Source organism: Engraulis encrasicolus, chromosome 22 (genome assembly GCF_034702125.1).
Source record: "Engraulis encrasicolus isolate BLACKSEA-1 chromosome 22, IST_EnEncr_1.0, whole genome shotgun sequence".
NCBI lineage: Eukaryota > Metazoa > Chordata > Actinopteri > Clupeiformes > Engraulidae > Engraulis > Engraulis encrasicolus.
Window position 1 is genome coordinate 19,262,458 of NC_085878.1, and position 23,304 is coordinate 19,285,761.

The following is a 23,304-nucleotide window of genomic DNA, read 5'->3' on the forward strand; positions in this document are numbered from 1 at the left end:
AGCATTTATTGTTTCAATATCAATGGCGGCTCACATTGAGGAGTCACAGGAGAGATTATAGACTATATTGACTCATTAGAGATGAACAGAAAACGTTTTTGAAGGAATTTGTTGGTGGTAAGGAGGACGGACAAATGATAGGAAAAGACAAAGAGAGTAGAGTAGAGAAAGATGATTCAAGCCTGTGCATTTCCTGGATCCATGCGATGACATGTGAACGCCCCTTTAGGAGATCTGCAGGACAGCTTTGGAGACCTTAGGTTGAGCGTTACCTTGATATTTATGGCAGTAGCACACATCTCATGCAAGCCGTCATCAAATGCCACAGAAAGAGAAGAAGACGGAGGGGACAATGACCCCTTAGGAGACCGAACTTGAGCACACTCCTTTGCATTGTGTGGGTGGAGTTGGAATCATCTGACTCTACTAAGAAAATCTTTGGTAAAGCCATGCCTTCTGAAGAACTACTGCACAGGTAGGGCGAGAGTCAGGCAAACTCGCAGTGCCTTGCACCTTGCATGGTGTCAGAGGCGACTTCAGGTTCAACCCAAGCGAAGGAGTGAACATTTGAAAGACATTTGCCCCTACTGTAGCGAAGTCGGCTGCCTGCCAAGCCTGGTGACAAGATGTGCCTCTGCAAGTAGGGATGGTACAAACCGCACCGAAAACCGAAACCGTACAATTCACACACCATACCGAACCGTGAAATGCAGTCCGTGGCAAACCACAATTCATGTACTGCCCAGAAAAATATGTAAAACAGAGATTCTAGGAGTATCTTATCCAGTCTCTCTGATTAACACATTAGCATATAAGACCAATCAGATGATGACACAATTAAAATCACACCATTTCCACATTATAAGCCTATACAAACCATATGTAGGATATTTAGTGATAGTGGCATTTGGAGCACTCAGACAGCGCACATCAACTGACGACAGCTGATTCAACTTGCGCATCATCACTTTATAATTGCAGTTATATGATTTAATATTCCCAGTGCACCATTTATCATGAACTACAAAAAAAAAGAACCTTAGAGAACCGAAAACCGTGACCTTGATACCGTGATATGAACCGAACCGTGAATTTTGTGAACCGTTCCACCCCTATCTGCAAGGTGTGACCACTTTTGTTGCATTTTAGTCCACTAGTTGTGCCAGTACCCTCACAATATAGGCCCATTTTGTGAAGCCTGCTCCCAGCTACTACATTTGACCTCATACAATATGACAATCTGTCAGAAAGCACACAATGCCCATTGACAGCATCCACAGTCTTTTGCAGTGCATGGGACAAAATAGAAGAGTCTGACCCACCAGGATACAAATAATGACCTTCTGCAAGTCATTCAGGAGGCCACATGAAGAAAGGAGGTTCGACAGGAAGCAGAGCTTAGGGCATCACCAGCTCTCCATGTACATGTCTGCTGATGCTGAGTCCTACTGTGGCCAGGTGGTGTAGCCACTGCCAGGCAGTTTGCTGTGGTGCTGGCTGGACCTCACCTCTGCTCTGGCAGTCAGCTGAGTTCACTTCAGCTTTCCTTCTTCAAAGAGACTTGACAAAGACAGACTTGACAAAGGAGACATCTCCAAGCCAGGCAGGTGGTGGCCACTCAAACTTTTATTCACTGTGGAAGGTAGGCTAGAGAGAGCATACTTAAAATCTTATACAAAACAATCCCAAACCCTAACCTGTCAGTAAGAAATGTTTATTTTTTTAGACAAAATACTTAAAATGTGAAAAATCCTGAGAAAACACAAGACTGTGGAAATAGCCTATAGAAAGCACTTCAAACAATTCTGTGTCCAGGAGCACGGAAAACAATTCCGTGTCCAGGAGCACGGAATTTTGGCAAAATCCGTGCTCCAGGAGAGAGTGAATAAGTCCCGCCTCCAGTCATTTCAATGGGAAATGCTAGGCTAGTGAATTCAGCCAAAATTGAACACATTTTTCAGCTTCAAAGATGGAGTCGGTTCCGCCGCCAGTTTACTCAGCCAATTACGTGCCACGTTAATGACTGACTTACGATTGACCAGAAAGATATATAGAAGACGGGCATTGGGTGCATGGAGGTGCCCAACCACACACCTGTATAGGTATGTGTGCCCAACACTAAACTAAACTAAACACTAAACTCGCACACCCACCAATCGCATCCACCCTCTTTGAGCGAAGTGGCGGCAGAATTGCAACGAGGAAGTGCCTTGCTAATCAACGAAGCTAATCAGCCAAATCCTGACCCCCTGGTACAAAGGTCACTTCTAAACAACTAAATGTGGCAGGGGATTATGGATAGCTTCTCGCCCAGCTTCCTATTATGTCAAAGGTGTCTACTTTCATAAGTCAAAAGTTTAGATTACATTTATGTTTTCCTCTATTCTGAAAGCGAAGTGAAAGAAAGCCCATTGGGAATTCCAACTCCCATTGTCATTGTGACACAGCACACAAGTGAACACTGCACATTGCACACAACGAAATTGCATTTATGCCTCCCCGTGCAAGGGGGCAGCCCTCAGTGGCGCCCCATGGGGAGCAGTGCGGTGGGACGGTACCATGCTCAGGGTACCTCAGTCATGGAGGAGGATGGGGGAGAGCACTGGTTGATTACTCCCCCCACCAACCTGGCGGGTCGGGAGTCGAACCGGCAACCTCTGGGATGCAAGTCTGACGCCTTAACCGCTCACCCATGACTGCCCATATTCTCTCCATAGCTTTGAATAATACTTAATATAATTCCTTGTAATATACTGTATAGAAATTCATTCCAGTTACTTTTTCCAACATTTAACTGCTGATTTGTTGTTTACGTACGTTCATTTCAGAGAGCAATCACACAATAAGCTTAAGTCATTAAATGTGCTGAATTCTCCAGGAAATGTATCGAGGTGGTGGTGATGGGGGTGGTGTTCTAAAACTTTTGACCTGTAGTGTAATTATTTACAGTAATAGCAATAGTTGACAATAGTTTTATGTAATTTAGGCGTGATGTTCCACGCAGGAGATCTCTTCATGTGAAGTTAAGACAATCTTCACCACTGTCTCCAGCTAAGCAGCATCATGCTCCGTCTAGTGATTCAGTGATGTTTTTGACCCACTGTGTTGAAGCAAAAGGCCTATCCTCAGTTACCCACAATGCAGTGCGTCTACTCTACCCCGGCACAGCAAGCGAGCTCTTTGAGCTGCCACGGCTGTCGCAGCCTAACCAGAAGGGCTAATTTTAAACCCATTTGAAGCCAAGCAGTGCAGCAGCCCTGGGAGGTGCTGGGTAGACGAGTCAGGCAGAGAGAGAAACCACTTTTCTTTTGACAAACGTTTGCAGCCCCTAGCTTACAGATTCTGTTTTAGACAGGCGTGCCCCCAGCATAACACAACTCCTGCTTAGCATGCATACAGTGACGTCTCGTCAAACTCGGGCAAGCTGACACTATAGACAAGCCTGTCTCCAGCAGCCCAAAGTCTTGTGAGGTCACTGCAGATTCTCACATATCAGGCAGATCTGCTGCTCATCATCCTCACAAAACACAAGATGAGGGAAATTTGTAATACCCTAACATATGTTATTACATTGTGTACGACCTGAGTAGTGAAACGTGTTGTGTCACATGAGTAGTTGTATGTCATGGGCAAATTCATACGGGCTGATGATGTGTAAGATACAATGTGTAGTGACGCATAATGGTTTCTGTATGAAGATCATAGCATCTATGCATGTGCGATGTCCACTTGTAGTATTTTGTGGCATCATTTTCTAAAGTCTGTCATTATCTACAGTCTCTGTCCTTCAAATCCCTCCAAAAACCTTACAACCACAGAACTACTACACCCAAAAAGTATTTGTTTATAAAAGTTGTTGGGCCCAATGCTTCCTTAGTTTGTTCAGGCTCTTCTGGCATACCCGTTTTAATGAAGCCAATTAATGGTAGCATATTTGTTGCAGAGTTTCTGCTTTTTGTTGTTTTATAGGGTCCTTTAAACCTGATTTCAGCACATTTGACTTCGTTATAAGCAAACAACGCATACCATAGACTTTAATTTCCCCCCATTAAGCCTGAAAACTTTTCTTGATGTGATTAACATCCACTCAGCTTTGCTGTCAAAAGCGGGAAAATTTGCTGAACCCTCTAAAAAGCTGCACAAAACAGTGCTAAATATGATTGCCCCTCCCTGCCCTGTGTGGTACGCAGATCATTATTCAAACATGTGCACCCCCTCAGAGAGAGAGAGAGAGAGGGGGAGAGAGAGAGAGAGAGAGAGAGAGAGAGAGAGAGAGAACAGGGCCGCGTAATGTAATCCCTTTGAGGTGGGCTACTGTATGGCCATCCCCAGATGAATATTCATAAATAGTCTCTGCATCTGTCATGCCCCCGATCCTCCTCCATCCCCAAAACACATCCGCTCCTCTTGTCTGAATGCCCTTCACTTAACTTATGCCTCCGAGTGTCTCAAACGGTGGAGGGAAAGCAGCTGCTTTTTAAAAAAAATATATATTTTTAAGGGCTTTTTGTGCCTTTATTGACAGGATAGTATGAGATGCTGACACTGAAATGAGTGGGTGAGACTCGAACCGTCCGGACTCGAACCGGGGTCCCCATGGGGCGGGCATGCAAGCCCAAATGTGGGGGGCCCCCGGAAAGCATCTGCTTTAAGGAAAGTGAAAATGTTGATGACCAGATTTTCACGACACCGATCCATCCAGGGCCCGTTGCATCTTCTAGTAAGGCGTTGATTTGGGAGCCCCTTCACACTCTCCCAGCACAGGTCTTAATGCGGCATTGGGAGGGCTTAACACATGTCGGGGCTACTAAAACCTTGGAAGAAATAGAAAAATGCATTATTCTAAAGCGCGGCCAGAGAGGTGTAACGTCGTAGCAATGCGGGGGCTGAAATAGACCTCGCAGGGGAGTCGCAGGGGCAGATGGGGCTGGTATCCTTGGCAATCTCATTCTAGAATTCACAGACAGGGCTTATTATTTCATAGATGACAAATGACTGTTTGGGGAGCTATCTAGCGGATTTAATAAGCAGTTTTGATTTATGGTGCATTCAACAGTGAGGGCTAAGGCCTAAAAATATGTCCAAACAACCCTGCATGCAGCCCTAACTTCACCCCCACGCACATGTCACGCTGACAAGGGCAAAGGAAATGGGCAGGAATGAATGGCGGAGACAGAATGTGCAGCAGGGTTTGAGAGAGTTGGAAGCTCAACAATACCCAACTTCCTTCTTTCTTGGTCTGCCTCTGTGTGATCTTCACGTGCAATTTCAGTTCAAACCGAAGGAGCAATTTACATAAGCAAGTTATGTCTTTTTACACGACTATCTATATCTTTGAATTCCCCTTACGCACTGTAACCGGACAGAAAATACATTGAGAAAATCAAGTTAAGTGGTAAGGTTTGTGGATTGTAGTGTACAGTAAATAGGTCATGAAATAGCTGTTGGACACATCTGACGGTGGTGATTTATTTCTGCAGGCGAGCTTCTCCTTCTCACGGTGCCATCACCGTGTTGCTTGGAACAATGGGAGCGAATGGGCCCCATCCATCTTGCTCCTTAAATGGCTTTGCGGGACAAATTGCTCCTTCAGTAAAATGGCTGTAGAACAGCAGAGAAACACAGCAATGCCTCTCTCTCTCTCTCATCCCATTCACATCTTTAAAGGCTTTATCCTGAGATCAATCTGATACAACGGGATTGCACAACAGGAGACCATGTTGAGGAAAACTGCTTTTTTATTATTATGAGAAATGTTCAAAAACAATATTGAACCATTAATTACTTAATAATGAAATTATTGGATTGGGGATATTAGGGACAGTAGTCTTTTGTTAATATCCGGATACATTGTGTCAAACATAAAATACAGTAAAACGATTGAAAATGACAAAGGGGATGATGTTCAAACAAGGAAAAACCAACAAGACCCACGTTACATTGGTCACCAAGGAAAAGAAAAGGTAGGCACAATAGAACAATCAAACTTCCAAAGGTAATGTCATTTAAAAAAATAAAAAATAAAAAACCCACAATTTCGAGGAGCAGGCTCATTTTTATGGATGGCCCTTGCTAGAAGTGGGGGAGGAAGGGAAGTCCGTGCAAGTTTAAGTGTGGTGCGGCTGCATTTCCTTGCATGGCCGGGACTTACGGTTACCAAGGCTCAACTGGCTAAAGTCCTGCTCTAAGCCTTCGCCCCCAGTGCAGCAATTCGCATAGTAAATTCAAAGTAAATAACTGGATTAAGCAAGGGGATGGGAGCTATCGCCAGCACTCACTCATTCTCTGCAGAGACTTGGGAGCTCAACTTTCTTTTATGGCTGTGTCTGCACCCCAACTATCTCTTCCCAAGCCTCCTGCTCAATTTACCTTTCCTCCATAGCTAATACCGTCTTCCCTCCGCCGACACATTCCTCCAAATGAATAATTATGGGCCGAGCTGAGCAGTGCTCTGCCGAGTGTGAAGGCACCCGGCGAGGAGAAGTGAGACGACCGGGTCCCTGATGAGGTGGAGCTGAGGAGGGCCACGCTACAGTTCACTCCTCACCATGCCACCCACAAAAAGAGGGGAGAGAGAGAGAGAGAGAGAGAGAGAGAGAGAGAGAGAGAGAGAGAGAGAGAGAGAGAGAGAGAGAGAGAGAGATGGCAATAAATAGGAAGAAAAGAGAAAATTAAGAGAGGGAGGAACATGGTGGTAAGATGGTGTAAGAAAAATCGAAGGCGAAATCTAAAGCAGGAAAAGAGAAGCAATATTAGGGAGAACATGGTGGAGAGAGGGTGAAGAAGACGAATCTGTAAAGAGATCTAGTGAAAAAAAGATAGAGAAAAAGGGAGAGGCCGAGTAAAGCCGGAGATGTGCTTGCTGTGTGCATGTAATTTTGCATGTAACCGTCTGCAACAGAGTGCACATGCGTACTTCCTTCATGACGACTGGAGCACTTAGGGCGATAGTGGAGGTATCTCTAGGGAGCAGATAGCCAATGGAGCACTCATTACTGTTTTCCACCATTGTTTGACTCTACCTTGAACTCAACATGGAAGTTTGGAAGATCACCTCTCTCTGTTCTGGCAATATTGCACAGCAATATCAACATCTTTGCACATTGTGACTGACGCTCTGCAGAGCGCAAAAATGACAAAAGTTTGCATGGTGACGTGTCCATGCACCAAAAGTGCATGTGCACATGTATCCCACAGCAAGCATAACCCTTTGCCTAAAACAGAGAGGGTGGAAAGAGTCAATCAAAGGTTTTGGTGGGATGCGGGAAAGCAGAGAGTGGAGGAGAGTTGAGAAAGAGGACAGAGGGGCAGAGTGGAGAGAATGCAGAGTGGAAGAAAGTTTAAAAGAAGGAGGGGTGGAGTATAAATCAGAGGAGAGAGACGGGGCAATAGCAGAGGAGAGAATGCATAAAGAGAAATGAGAGAACGTGTGGTCCGTGTACTTTTTCGTTCATTCATTTTTCTTTTTTGAAATGAAAAATGAAAATCAAAAAAGGGCTAAATTGATTGTTTTGTTTTAAGCAATGCAAGCAGAAATGGCTGTATTTAGTTTTCAGCATGTGTTGCCTCATATGAAAATAGTATTTGAAGAAGTGACAACATTTTTGATCGATTTTCAATTCGTAATATTTGTTTATTAATTTATTGAAATTAATTTGACTGACGCTATCATTTATCCGGAAGGATAGGCTATTTGCCGCCTGACTCGCACCAGTCAAGGCTTAGGTATTCCTCTAGCGACCATGGGGCATAGAAAAGACGCTCCAGAAATTCAGCCAGGGACATAAAAGTAAAGTAGAAGAATGAAAAAAAAAACACAGCCTTGACATGTGCAGGCCTAGCATGTATGCACGGCACAAGTGATATGGCCAGCCTTGGAGCATGCAGAACGTCCGCATTGTTGAATGAGCAACATTCCATTTATGGACATAATTGTATCGGTTAGGCTATAATTAATTCGATAGACTTCATAGCTCATTGTAGGCCACATTTTCACACCTAAGATATATACAGTAGGCTACCTTAGGTAAGAAATAGTCCAAAGCAGTGGTATGTAATCGACAGCCATATGATTATTGTAAGGTTGATGTCTCGCGTTATTATTTTGCCACCATTTGCTTATTATATTAGCCATCTTGCAGGTTAAACATGTGAACGGACGCAACGAATAGCCTACAACAAAGCAACTAAGTCGAGTGGGCCTATTCTTTCGCTCGCGAGTTTGGAGAGCTGATGCGCACGCGTTTTCGAGGTTTAAAGAAACTACCTCTGTTTATGTAGGCTATGCACGCTTGATACACGTTTCACTTTGGTGTATTTAGGGCATTAGTGGTAGTATGCTTCCAAGTATGCTGATCATCAGATCGGTCAAAAACCTCTATGAGTCAATGACCGTTAACTCCCCGTCAACTTTACCGTTGCGCAGCTGTCCTTCACTGCGTGCGTGTATTTTCATTACACATTTACATTACAAAATGTGATGATGTCTGAACAAATAACATCATTTGCAAACCTTGGTTGAGCAAGATGGAAAATTTGCTCCACAAATACGCACTTCTGTTATTAGGGCACTATGCAAATACGATCTATAGGCATAAATAATCACATGAAATCTCAACTCTTGAGCAGGGCGCCTGTGAGGAAGATGTTTCGTCTCAAGGACTACCGACAAGGTTGGAGATCAGGAGATGAAGGGTTAAAATACCGAGGTCCAAACTATGTTTCTAATGTATGCGCAATTTTATTTCCCAAAAAAAACAGTGCACGAGGGCAACCAAACGAAAATGACCAAACTGGCACAGACAACGGGGACATTGACGGGAACGTTGGCACCCCTGATGATCAGCAAACCTTCACCATTTTCATCTCTGGCCTGTAAATGTAGTCAAACTGGAAGCACCCAGATGCCACTAGTGCCTCAATTACACCATAGTGAAACGTGTGTTAAGCGTGCATAGCCTACATAGTGGTATTTTTTAAGCGCTCGTCAAAAGCATGCGCGTCAGCGCTCCAAACTCGCGCTCCAGTGCTTCCAACTTGACAGCAAAAGAATATGCCCACTAAACGTTGTTGTATGCTATTCTTGGCGTCCGTTCACAGTATGTTTAACCGGCAAGATTACTAATAAGAAAATGGTGGCAAAATAATAATGCAGGACATAGGCCTAAGGTATCTTACAATAGTCTAACCATGCCTGTCGCATTCACCACTGGTTTGGACTAACCTTGTTCCCTAAGGTGTATATCCTACGTGTGAAAATGTAGCCCATAATAAGCTATGAAGGCTATCGATTTAAGTAACATTAAGATTGATCAAATTATGTCCATAATGTTGCTCGTCATTCAATAAGACGGGCGTTCTGCACGCTTGAGGCTGGCCTGGCCATATCGTGCCGCGCATAGGCCTACTACGCCTGCTCTGCACATGCCAAGGATGTGTTTTTTCCCATTCTTCTACTTTTCTGTCATTTACCCTGGCTGTGTCTGAAACGCGTTTGCTTATGCTCATGGTCGTCGCTAGGTAGGCCTATCTACCTTCGCTGGTGCGAATCAGATGGTAGGCCTATATATTCTTCCGGGTAAAAGCGCCAGTCAAATTAATTTCAATAAATGAATAATCAAATATTGCTAATTGGAAATCTATCAAAATGTTGTTAAATGTTCTAATACTGTTTTGGTATGAGGCAACACGTGCTGAAAACCAAATACTGTCATTTCTGCTTGCATTGCTTTAAACAAAACAAGCAATTTTGCCCTTTTTTGATTTTCATTTTTCATTCCAAAATAGAATGATGAATGAACGAAAAAGTACACTGACCACGTGTGGGCGATATGCAAGGAGATGGGTTGAGAAGAGAGAGAGCTGTGTGAGGACAGCGGATGAGAGAAGCGAGAGGGGCATGACAGAAGAGGAAAAAAGAACGATGGAAAGACAGTAGAGGAATGAAGAACGAGGGGGTGACAGGAATGTATAAACTATACTGCTGAATTTTAGAACGCAGTAACTCGAAAATGGTCAAAATTGAGTTTAGACTGGAAATGGGCTTTAAAATACCTCATTTGTCTTGTGTAAACCAATTTGGTCCAACTTTGTACCGTTTCAGAGAAAAATCATGTCGAAAATACAGTAACTACAAAAACTGATGTTACTGCACTTTTTTGTTTTGCAATCCAAAAACGCAATAAGTCACGTGTCTTTTCTGCACTTATCATTGAAGCAGTGGTTTGGGAGTAGAGAGTAATACCAAAACAGAACGCAGTAACTTCATTTTCAGGTGAAAAGTCATGAGAAAGTTGTTTATTTTTGTGTGCATAAATTTCCACTATAAAAAGTATCATAGCCTATGGAAGTGTCATCACCACTTTACCTCCAACACAATTGCCCAGCCAGAAAGGAAACTTGAAAGCCTTTTTTCTCAGTATACTTGTAAGCTGAGTTGCTGCATTCAGAGGGCAGTATACAGGCTGGAATATGCTTGTCGTTGGGTACGGTATGTGCATAATTGTGCTTCCTTGCGTATTTTATGACCATTTAGCGCATGGTAGCTCACTTAAACGGAAGGTAATGTGACAAGTACTTGCATGGTGCAATATTGACACAACCGCGAGTGCTGTCTTCTGAAAATGTCAGTGACAGTTGAGGTCACGGCAGAGTAAAGCAATGGTGGATAATTCAGAGGAGAGCCTACAGTAATTGGATAATGCCTCCAATATCGTGCGTAATGCTCTGACAGTTCAGCAGCACGCGTTGAGCACTCGTTTTGTGCACGGCTGTATGCATGCGTAAGGTCACGTACGGTAGCATGCACACTCCAGCATTAGAGAAGCCTCAGAGACTCCAAGAGAAGAGGATCCACAGCACTTGCTCTTCTTTTCTGTGGGCTGGACCTCCTGATATGAAAGTGTCTGACTTAACCTCCACCAGAGCAGAGCAGAGCAGAGCAGAGCAGAGGGAGGGAGACAGGGAGGCGAAAGGAGATAGAGGCTCTCCAAAAAAGGGAAAAAGGGAAAAAAGGGAAAGAGGGAGCGGGAGATGGCTTGAATTGAACAGGCAGATGAAGAAAAGAGAATCCAAGTGCCATGGGCAAAAGACAGAGCAAAGAGGCGGGTAAAGATTAAGGTAAAAGAGTAAAAGATAAGGAGAATGAGGAAACAAGGAAGAGAGAAGATGAACAAGACAGAGTGGGTGGAGAGAGACAAAGAGGAGTGTGTTAGTGTGAGAGAGAGAGCGTGTGTCTTTGTGCATGTGTGTGAATGTGTGTGTGTGTATGTGTGAGTGTGAGTGTGAGCGTGTGTGTGTGAAGTGGGATGGCAGACAGGCCGGGTGGGCGGTTGTCTGCGTGTCTCCAGACAGGAGGCGTGTTGAGTGTTGAGATGGCAGGCAGGCAGGCAGGCAGGCAGGCAGGCAGGCAGGCAGGCAGGCAGGCAGGCAGGCAGGCAGGCAGGCAGGCAGTCGCTGCTGAGGAGCTGATAAGGAGCTCAGAGCAGAGTGGCATTCTGGGACACCGGCAGGGGAGCAGAAGCATCCGAGCAGCGTGACATCCCAGCCAATCATATCGCACAAAAACAATTTCATCTCCCTCCCCAGGCCAATCATATCACACAAAACAATTCCATCTCCCTGCAAGCCTACCCCCACCCGCCGAATCCCACCCACCCTCCTCACTCACCGCCACCTCACTCCACCAAGCCCTCAAATTGTCATTATTAGCCTCAATAATAACTCTGGGGGAAGCTGTGGTGTGGTGCTGCAGAGTGCAGACACAGGGCCGGCTCCATTGCTGTGGGGGTGGGGGAGCTGTGGTGTGGGGTGGAGGGTACAGCCACAGAGCCCTCAGTGCCACAGCACCAGGCCAGCCTTGCTGGGAGCCAAGCCAGCCAGCCAGCCAGTCATCTCTGGCAGTGGGCTGCACCACTGGCCTGTTACTGCACTGGGGTTGTGTGGTGTGGAGGATTCCCCGCCCATGCCTTCAGGAAATCTTCATTAAGTCGGCACACCAATATATTGGCCGGCCACCAGAGGCATAGGCAGAGAGATTTCACGGGTAAAAAAAAAAAGTCAAAACCCTCCGAATGCATAATTCATAGCCACTAAGCTGAGCAAAAGACTGACGCGCAAAACAGTCACTCTCCCCCTTTTTCCCCCCTCGAATCCCCGGAGGCTGTGGACTTTATGAATGGTAAAAACACAGGAGACTGAAGCTTCCAGTAACAGAGACAGAGTGAATGGGAGAGGGAGTGAGACAGCCAGAGGGAGAGAGAGAGAGGGAGAGAGAGAGAGAGATACAGACAGAGAGAGAGAGAGAGAGAGAGAGATACAGACAGACAGAGAGAGAGAGAGAGAAAGAGAGAGAGAGAGAGAGAGAGAGAGAGAGAGAGAGAGAAAGAGAGAGAGAGAGAGAGACTGCTCTTTTCTTGTGATCTGAGTGCGCAATGGGGATTTTGCGTTGGTTGTGCTGTAGCTGAGGCAGCTAGGCCAGGGTGACACAGGCAGCAGGCACATGCATAAAACATGTTTCTAATCTGCTACAGCTGCAGGGACCATCCAACATGAGAAAGAGGAGCGTGTTCAGACGCGGCATGCGGCTTAGGTTCACCCTCAAGTAGTCCTCACACAATACTTATTCTTCACCCTCAATAAACACACTACCACAGTAGGGGAGAACAACATGACACTTACAGTAGGTAAACAAAAAAACAAATGATCATGATGAACGATCACACAATGTTCAAGGTAAAGTTAAAAGATTAAGATAAAAGATAAACAAAAACAGAAGAACACCAAAACAATGTTTTAAAGCATGCCACCAACATTACCAGCTCATCATAGAAAAAAATTAACTAATGTATTCCTCAAACGATGTTGAATTATGATACTGGCTCCTAAAGAAAACCACCAAATGGTATTCCCTTAATAACATTAGTTTGGTGATTTAAGCTTGGGCAAAACAGCCCAACCCACAATTCTATATTAAAAGCCCATCATAATCTCTCCAAACCTTCACTGTAAGTCCAAATGAGTTTCGTTAGCAGTTTGGAAAAGTTTGCTCTGTGACTGTGAAGCCAGCTGAGTGCACAGCCTGCATATATGCACCCCATTCATCTTGCAGGCGTTTCAGGAGGGTTTCAAAGGCCTGTCAATCAAGAATAATCCTCAAACCTCCAAGCTTCAAAGGCCAGAGCTTCGGCACATCAGCAAACTTTAACACACACTTTGATTAAGGGCATATTGAGGATAATTGAATCGTCTCACCAGGACGTGCTAAACAGTTGCATAGCTCAAAGTTTACAATTGCAGTTCAGCTAAATAAAAAAAGATCACCTTCTGTCTTCATTAAATATATCATTACAAATCATTGAAAAGAAACCTACCTATACATCCTTGTAAATTGATTTTAAATAACCTCAAATACATACACACATTCAAAATGCTCTCTGCATTATACAAGACAGCCTAGTCTGTACAGGTCCTCATTCATCCACGTCGTTATTCAAAGACAGACCTCGTTATTGAACATCAGAAGCAAAAGAACTGTCTGGATGTGGCAATTGTCCTTAAAGCTTTCACCTTGCAACAATTTCATACCAAGATAACCTCATCCTATTTCCATAAAACCCAAACAGTCATGCGTTTATGACAAAAGTCAAAAACAAAGAAGTATAAAGCCAATAGGCAGATAGGAATAATTGTATTATACAGTGTTTACTATTTTTAGTCGCCTCCTTAAAGTGCACAGGCAGTTTTGGGAAAAAATACATGGTATTTGGGTATGGAGAGGATGGGAATGCTTCCTATAGTTTACTGGTAGATAGTCTGTATTATTGCACTGACATTGCAACTGCGCAGCCATTGTATTTTCTGTCAGCTGGTGAAATATGAGCAATGCTGTGTCAGGTCTTTGATGGCTTCGTAAAGGGTATTTTTGTTTCACTCCCGTCATGAACAAAATGCAGTTTGCCGATATCCACTTGGCAGTGGTGACTGCGCTAGAAGCAACGGGGAAAATGTTAAAAATCTGAATCTGAATACTCAGTAGAGCTGTCCATCTCATAATGTAAAACATGTCCTAACATTTCCAGTATAAGGGTATCAGAAGGTGTTGCCGCATTGTAGACTATTTCGCCTGCAATCCCACTGATACTCTGTGTGACCTTTCATGTCAAAATCCCAGTGTTGACCATTAATGTGTAAGTAATCGCTATAAAACTGTCTATTTTTGTGTTTTCCATTTGCCCCTGACATCTTGACCTTATAGAGGCACATTGAGACAGCCAACATTATGACACTTACTTTCACAGTGTAGCAGTGAGGACTTACACCTTCTGTCCGCAAATGAAACATTATCCCACACATTGCCAAATATCTGTGAACGTGATAATACCTCCTCTTAATATGCCCACATGCTCTAACATTCTGGTTTATCTGAAATGAGAATTTCTGCTGAGTACAGCACATTTTTACTGTATGTTGAAGTAGTTGACCTTTGGAATACAGTTCCTATTGCTTGTTCTTGATGAAGTGAGATAACTGTTAATTATGTTGGTATTAGGGCAGTTCCCAAAAGAAAGTAGCACTCTTCGAATGTCCTAAAAGTGGAAAAAAGTATCACTTAGGAAACATGCTCCAACTGAGTCAAAAAATTCAGTTCTACATGTTGGTTATCTGCCTTCCAATTTATTATTCTTCAGAAGTGTCTCACCACGGAATGATATCATACAGCGTCACAGACTGATCGAAAACTATTCTATCTGGAGGAGGCGAAAAGGTTACATATGAAGCAATGATGATTTCCTGAGCGAGCCAAAACAGACCACATTGTGAAGAGAGAGACCACACAAACAGTATTGTCAGGGTTCTTTTGTAGCGGCGGACAGCAGCACCCCCGGCTGCCCATCTCTGCACATCCTCAGAGAGCTCTCATCGCTGTTGCTCAGCTGGTCCTCTTCTCACATCTCCTCTTTCCTCTCAGCACACACACCTCTCTGCTGCACATATTCCCCACACAGTTATTCAGTGGGTCAAGGAGACCTCATCACATTTTGTTCAGTCAGTCCCACCTCCAGACTACTTTCCTCCACCTTGGTCCAGGGGAACACTGTCAAAGGAGGAAGGTGATTGAAGGTGGTGTTGCGGTGGGTTGGGTTGAGGTGGACAGGGTTGTGGTTGTGGCTGGATGGCTGTTGGAGGGCTGGGGAGATGGAGGTGTTGGGATTTTTGAAAGACGGGGAGTGTGTGTTTGTGTGTTGTTTGTGTGTTTGTGTGTGTGTGTGTGTGTGTGTGTGTGTGTGTGTGTGTGTGTGTGTGCGTGCACATTTATGTACACTATTTGCGTGTGACGTGGATAGGTAGCCAAGTAAAGACTGCTTGAATGAAGAACTTTGGTTCATAAGGGTGCAGACGTCAATGTGGTCAGGATATGCATTTGGTTAAGGTGTGTGTGTGCGTGTGTGCGCGTATGTGTGTGTCTGTGTGTGTGTGCGTGTGTGCGCGTATGTGTGTGTCTGCGTGTGTGTGCATGTTTACGCGTCCATCCGTTGGTGTGCGTTAGGCTCTGAGTGTGGGCGGGCTCTGGTCCATGAAGGTGAAGAAGACGCAGATGAGGGTGGTGACCAGGGTGTGCATGGCCTCGTACAGCAGCTTGGGAGAGAAGACGCTCCAGATGAAGAGGTGGTAGCGCAGCACCGTCACCAGCAGCACGTAGAAGACGGCCGGCACCGAGCGCAGCAGCGCAAAGCAGTAGCAGCCGTGACCCAGCGCACCACTGCTCCTGTAGAGGGGGATAGGTAGAGGAAGGGGAAGAGGAGGAGGTGAAGACAGAGATGGGGGAACAGGGGAAGAGAGACACATGGGGGTAAGAAGGTTAGTTCACACATTCCTTTTTACTTCATTTTGCTATTTTATTTTATTTTTGTGTATTTTATTATGAATTACATATTTTTTCATTTCTTTGGCAGGGGGAAGGAAAAGGTGAAAAGAGGGAGAACAAAGTGAAGAGAAAGAATGTGAAACGATGGAGATAGAGTGAGAGATATATATGTGTGTGTGGGGTAAGGGTATGAGGGTAAGGAGGTTAGTTTATTTGTTTGTATTTGCACACAGTGGGTATATCTGCATGTACATGGCAGTTGGCATCCTGGAACCAATATACAACAAACTGAGGAGAGAGAGAGAGGAGGGGGGAAAGCTTTACTTAAATTAAGTTTTTTTCCATTCCACTTCACAATGGCCATGGTGATACACTCTGGGTCTAACAGGTAAACAAAACCCATCTGATTCGGATTCGGATGAACAGAAGCAGGAGTGAAAGGTAAATCACTCAAAGAGATAAACAAAAGCAAAAAGCGAACAGACAAGGAAACAAACGAATGCATATGAGGCCATGTGTGTGTGTGTGTGTGAGCGTCTACTGTATATATTTATATTTATATCTTCAAAACCGGGCTCTTTTTCCATTTCATCGCCTCCATCATTCTTCCTTACAAATCAATTCAGACACATTTCTTCCTCTCCTCTCCTCGACGAACCACACAATAAAACTGATTTGAATTTAAATTAGAATGAAGGAGGAAAACACACACACAGACAGAGCCCATCAGATAGAGAGCGAGAGAGAGAGAGAGAGAGAGAGAGAGAGAGAGAGAGAGAGAGCGAAAGAGAGACAAATAGAAGGAGACACAAACAGAAAAAGAAACAGAAAACAGAAAGAACTAAGGTGATGGACTTTTTAAATAAGGTTGGATATGTGTGGTGTCTTGAGGAGAGAGAGAGCCAGATGTGTGTTTTTCCCCCTGTGTCTTCTCCTAAAAGGAGCGCTATTGGTCCATGGGCCTTTGTGCTGTGGAGCGGTGCAAACACAGCGCGCTGCCACGCTGCCATGCTGAAGGAGGACAGGCTAATGGGTCCGTAATGGAAGATGGCCATTTACACGCATCGAACGGGGAGCCCAAATGGCATGTTGACTGCCTGGGCATTGTGCCACATGTTGAGGCTACAGCACAACAGAGAATTTATTTACACAAGACAACACACTCACACTCACAGACAAATACACGCACACACAAGCATATGCATACACTAAACACAAACAAAAACGACACACGCACTCATACGCACACATGCACTCACCCAGGCACACAAATGCGCACGCACAAACGCGTGCGTACACACACACGCACAAGCACACGCACACACACACACACACAAACGGACACAAATGGACACACACCTGCCAAACACAAACACACAAGCAAGTGCATGCAGGCAAATGGACATGCACACATTCAAAGTGCCTAATCCCATTTTGCTGCAGGGCAAACTGAAGCCACTCTGCCCATAAACTTTGAACTGCAAACCCTGCAGGTGGAGTCACATACACACACACACACACAGGCATAAACACACATGGTCCTATAAAAAAACTTTACTCAATACTGAACACACTCTCTAACATAGGTATATACTCACAAATACATGTGCACACACACACACACACACACACACACACACACACCTGCCGTGGGGTTTTCCTCCTGGTCCCAGTCCTCATTGAGGTCAGGGTGCAGCTGCAGTCTGCTCAGGTTTGCTTGCACAGGGGGCTGCAGAGACTCACAGGGGCTGCTGCCGAGGAGCCAGGTGTGCCAACTTAGGCAACATGGCCAACGAGGACAGCACACACAGGATACAGGGTATCAAGGGTACCATGGGTACACACTAAAAAGGTACCATGGATAAGATACACACTACAAGGGCACCACAGAGAGGATACACACTCCAAGGGTAACATGGGTACACACTACAAAAGATACAGATACAGAAGACAAGATACAGGCTCCGAGGGCACCACGGCTAAGATACACACTCCAAGGGTACCAATGATACACATTCAAGCACACCAAAAGGGCACCACAGATAAGATACACACTCCAAAGGCTCCATGTGCACACACTACAAGGGCATCACAGATACAGACTTTGATACTTTTGTCCTGGCCAGTCAGAGCAGTGCTGATGGCCCTTCATGCACCACATATGTTCGGAACCAAAGTGCTTCACTGTGGGTGCATTCAGGCCGACTGAAAACCGTGCCCGTTTCCGTTCCCGCAACTAATCGTGAACCGGGTGTTGTGTTCACATCACAGAAATTAGCATTCGTGAACCGGAAAGTTGGTCGCAATGTGAACCGGACAATACTTGTTTTTTCTCTGCGAACCGTGATGACAACGTGGCCGTCAGCAGGTTCATCAGTCACGTGTGGATAAAATTCAGAGCCCGAATGAGCACTTCATTGCCGAACGCAACTGGTGTGGGCACCCGCACCGGCTCCATTCTGGTGGGCTTGAAAACCCTACCGGGTTCAGTACTTTAATGCATGTGACTGCGTGTTACCCAGGCCGGAGGATCCTGCCCACATCTACAGTTTGTAGAGAAAAAACAAGTAAAAAAACAAACTTTCTCTTCTCTTGCTCTTTTTCGACGTGAGCACATCAGTTTGTTTGAGAGTAGATGCAGGACTGAGCACCAGCGTGGTACTCTGTCAGCTTGAGCATGCTATGAGAGCACCACAGAGAGACACTGCAAGGCCAACACGGATAAAAACTGTAAGTGCATCACAAATCTTAAAATACACTCATACCCTTACTTTTAGGCCTACATTAAGGTCGGTGCGAATTAATACTCACTGGGCACAAAAGAGCCACACAGGTACAGACTCAAAGGACACTGCACATAAAACAAAGGGAACTGTGAACATCCTTTGAGGACACAGACTGCACTGAAAAGTTCAGACGTCCCAAGAACAGCACATGTCCAGTGGACACAAGCACACTGAGCACACAGGACATGGGGCATACAGCCTCTTACTTAAAAGGAACAGAAAAGGGAACCAAGGTCGTAGATTTTTTATCTAAGCCCTGGGTTAAACTGACCCAATTCAGCTTACTCATAACCTTGCTAGGGAAAATGAATTACAACATAACAACACTATACATGGAGGGACGAAGGGCATTTCGGACTGACCCTGAGTAAAAAGGCATGGTTTCAGTGTACGCAAGAGACTTTTATGGTTACAGCGGTTAGGAATAATTTCAAAGAAACACATACTGTATGACAGGCATCCAGTTCCATACTCTACACCTACATTCAGTTCCCACACATACATTCAAACACACTGGCACAAAGTCCTCCAAAGCCTTAATCCGCTCTCATACAGTATTTTGCAGGCAAACCACTGATGTTCGTAGAGAGATCAGCGTGACCAGCAAAATTGTGGTGTCTTGTCTTCTATCCCATAGCACACACATGTATGGGCATTCTATTGTATTGTGGCATCCAAACACTCAAAAACACAGCAGTCTTCTGACTGACACCACAAAGCCACAACAGGGAAAATAGGATGGTGAGAACTAGCCCCATTGTGCCTTCCTGAGCTCCAAGCTACATGATGTCGTCAAAAGGCTGTTAAAAAAAAAAATACACATCCAGGCAGCCAGCTATAACTGGATCTCCATCTATTTTCAGTGAGCGCCATCTCACCACTCTGAAAACTGTGAACGTGAGGAGGACTGGTGTGGAGGGAAAAAAAGAAAAACGTGCCTGAACTCACTATAACTGTACCGTACATTGCACCTAACTCAAGCAGAAAGGCCTGATGAAGAGGGGAGACGAGATGAGAGATCTCTTTCACATCTTTTAAAATGCAATGAATGGCCCATAGACATAAACCAGACACACTGAAGCTCAACTGTTCAGGCTGTACTGTATAGGATTCTGCAAGATGAAGGCAGACATCTTGACAGAAATAAAAGAGTTGAAGCACTGTAAGAGACGAGAGAAAAAAACAAAGAGGCAGAGAAAAAAATAAAAGCGGCAAGATGGATGGATGCATGTGAGAGAGAGAGAGAGAGAGAGAGAGAGAGAGAAAGAGAGAGAGAGAGAGATAGAGATAGAGGCTGCAAGGGAGGAGAGAAAGGTTTTAGAAAAGAACGGTTCGAAGGTGGATGCGCAGCTGGAGAGAAGGAAACGAAATTAAGTCCAAAGAAAAAGGAGAAAGGGACACACATAAAGCAGGAGAAAGAAACGCGTACAGGGATAAGTAGATTGAAAAAGCAGGACGAACCTACCAACAAAGGTAGCGACAGAGACACGAGTGTGTGCATGAATGCCAGAGCGTGCGAGTCTGTGAGTCTGTTTGTGTGTGTGTGTGTGTGTGTGTGTGTGTGTGTGTGTGTGTGTGTGTGTGTGTGTGTGTGTGTGTGTGTGTGTGTGTGTGTGTGTGTGTGTGTGTGTGTGAGAGAGAGAGAGAGAGAGAGAGAGAGAGAGAGAGAGAGAGAGAGAGAGAGAGAGAGAACGTGTGTGTGTGTGTGAGAGAGAGAGTGTGTGTGAATGTGTGTGTGTGTGTGTGTGTGTGTGTGTGTGTGTGTGTGTGTGTGTGTGTGTGTGTGTGTGTGTGTGTGTGTGTGTGTGTGTGTGCGCCTGCCGCAGCAGACAGCAGGTGCAGGCTCTAATGAATTCCTAATAAATCAGTTCTGTTGCAGCCACAACAGATCAGCTACACACACACACACACACACACACACACACACACACACACACACACACACACACACACACACACACACACACACACACGCCACAGCCACCACACCTCATGCTATTCGGATAACCACACACACACACACACACACACACACACACACACACACACACACACACACACACACACACACACACACACACACACACACACACACACAGCCACACACACACACACACACACACACCACAGCCACACCACCTCATGCTATTCAGATCACCACACACACACACACACACACACACACACACACACACACACACACACCACAGCCACCACACCTCATGCTATTCAGATAACCACACACACACACAAAAACACACACACACACACAAACACACACACACACACACACACACACACACACACACACACACACACACACACACACACACACACACACACACACACACCACAGCCACCACACCTCACCTCACCTCATGCTATTCGGATAACCACCACACACACACACACACACACACACACACACACACACACACACACACACACACACACACAAACGCACGCACGCAAAAGCACACACAAACACAAACACACGGAACTGTACAGGAAGTAGTTTCACCTCTCCAGTGCTCAGCATACATTCCTCAACACATGTTAGCCACTAGCTGCCATCATATACAGCTACAACATACCCGTTGATGCTTGAACATTTAGAAAATTACTTTACTGAGCTTATTCTTTCAACCCTGCCATCTCTGAATGCTGAAAATGGTCTAGCTTTCACTGTGTCCATTGACAATGGGCAGAAGCTGTGTAGTTTTTGAGTACCTGGAATAGGGACCGACGAGGGTGCAGGGCCCACCGGGAAAATGCCCGTTATGCCAGATGGCCAGTTCTGTCTACTCTATTACAACTCAATTTAACGTTTCTGTCCCATTATCTCTGAAATGAATAAAGAACCAAACACCCCATTTTCAGGTGTTGTTTATGTTTATGTTGGTGTATGTTTAGACAAGAAATCACCCATTTTAAAATATATGTTTTTTTTTATATTCAATTTTTAATTTTTCAATGTATCATAATTCATATTCTGAAGGTTGTTGTATTCCCTGCTGTGTCTGTAATTTGTAGAGCCAGAAAAGATCTTTCAAACAATACCTCAGACATCTTTTTGTGACTTACACTGACTAATGCAATCAAGGCTGAATGCATAGTGTCCTACCCTCATATGTAAACCTTTGCTTGTCTGTTTCTCCCTTAATATTGGTGTCAGATTCACACAAATGCAGTTCTGGGGTGCTACCTTGCTCCTAAACAGGCACAGCAAGTATGATTGCAATCCGTATCTGATTTCACGTGAAATTACCCTGTAGGTAACCGCAAGCCATCAGACACACAAACACAGTTTATAGAAGACCAACAAAAACACACATACAAACAGGAATCCACAGAACAGACGAACGGAACGACTGGCAACGTGTTCTACACCAAAGCCGCCTCATGCCAACACTGACTGACATCAGGGACATCCGTGCTGGCTGACTATCTCTTGTGCACACAAGTGTCTGTGTGTGTGTGTGTGTAACTGTGTAGTATGTGTGTGTGTGCGAGAACGTGTAGTGTGTGTGTGCGTGTGTGTGTGTGTGTGTGCGCGAATGTGTATGTGTGTGTGTGTGTGTGTGTGTGTGTAAATGCGTAGTATGTGCGCGCGTGTGTGTGTGTGTGTGTGTGTGCGTGCGTGAATGTGTAGTGTATGTGTGTGTGTGTGTAAATGCGTAGTGTGTGTGAGTGTGTGTGTGTGTTTTGTGTGTGTTGTGTGTGTGTGTGTTGTGCTCTCTGGGTCTCTCTTTGCTAGTACAGTATGGCCTCTGGAAATAGCCTTGTCAGTCAGCTACAGGAGGTAATGGACTTCTGCTACTTTCACTCAGGGGAAGGGTGTGTGTGTGTGTGTGTGTGTGTCCACCTCTATTCGTGTATGTGTATGTGTATGTGTGTGTGCGTGTGCGTGTGCGTGTGTGTGTAACGTAATGTAATGTGGATCTACTGCAGTGGCTGAGAGGGAGGGGAGAGGGGAGGAGGGAGACGAGAGGGAGGAGAGAGGGAGGGAGGGAGGTGGGAAGGAGACGAGAGGGAGGAGGGAGGAGGGAGACGAGAGAGAGGGAGGGAGACGAGAGGGAGGAGGGAGGGAGGTAGGGAGGCGAGAGGGAGGTGGGAGGGAGGAGATGAGGGAGGGAGGAGGGAGGGAGACGAGAGGGGAGGGAATGAGGGAGACGAGAGGGAGGTGGGAGGGAGGGAGGAGGGAGGAGATGAGGGAGAAGAGAGGGAGGTGGGAGGGAGGACGGCTCTCTGCTCTGGCCTCTGCGGGCTCACAGGGGCCAGATGGATGGATAGCTGGCGCAGCCAGACTGGCTGGCTGGCGCGTGAGCAGGTGCCACTGTCCCCTGGTAGGCTGGCAGAGCGTGGGCACAGTCTCAGTCCCCAGCCCCCTCCCTGGTACCCCAGGATCAGGGAATGGAGCCATTTATTTTTGCTGGATGCCCTGATGAAATTACTGCTTGGGATTTTTATTTTTTACCAATGCAGGTAGAGGCAATGGGACTCTGATTTGGTTTCTTGTTTAAGCCTCGTCACCAGCAACCCTTCTAGGTGGAGGAATTTGCAATTCAAATCTAAGGTGTGTTCCATTCTCCCTCAATACAATACGTGGGTAGATGTTGCATTGTGTGCTGCTGCCGACTTCAATCTACCTTC

At 45.4% G+C, this 23,304-nt stretch overlaps 1 protein-coding gene across 1 annotated transcript in view; it reads right to left on the reverse strand.

The window, feature by feature from the left end:
- Positions 1-15,261: 15,261 nt before the first annotated feature.
- Positions 15,262-23,304, reverse strand: part of pigg (phosphatidylinositol glycan anchor biosynthesis class G (EMM blood group)) — a 172,295-nt gene continuing 164,252 nt past the window's right edge. The window contains 1 exon segment of the mRNA XM_063188079.1: positions 15,262-15,766. Coding sequence (XP_063044149.1) covers positions 15,544-15,766 — 223 coding nt within the window. The 3' untranslated portion in view covers positions 15,262-15,543.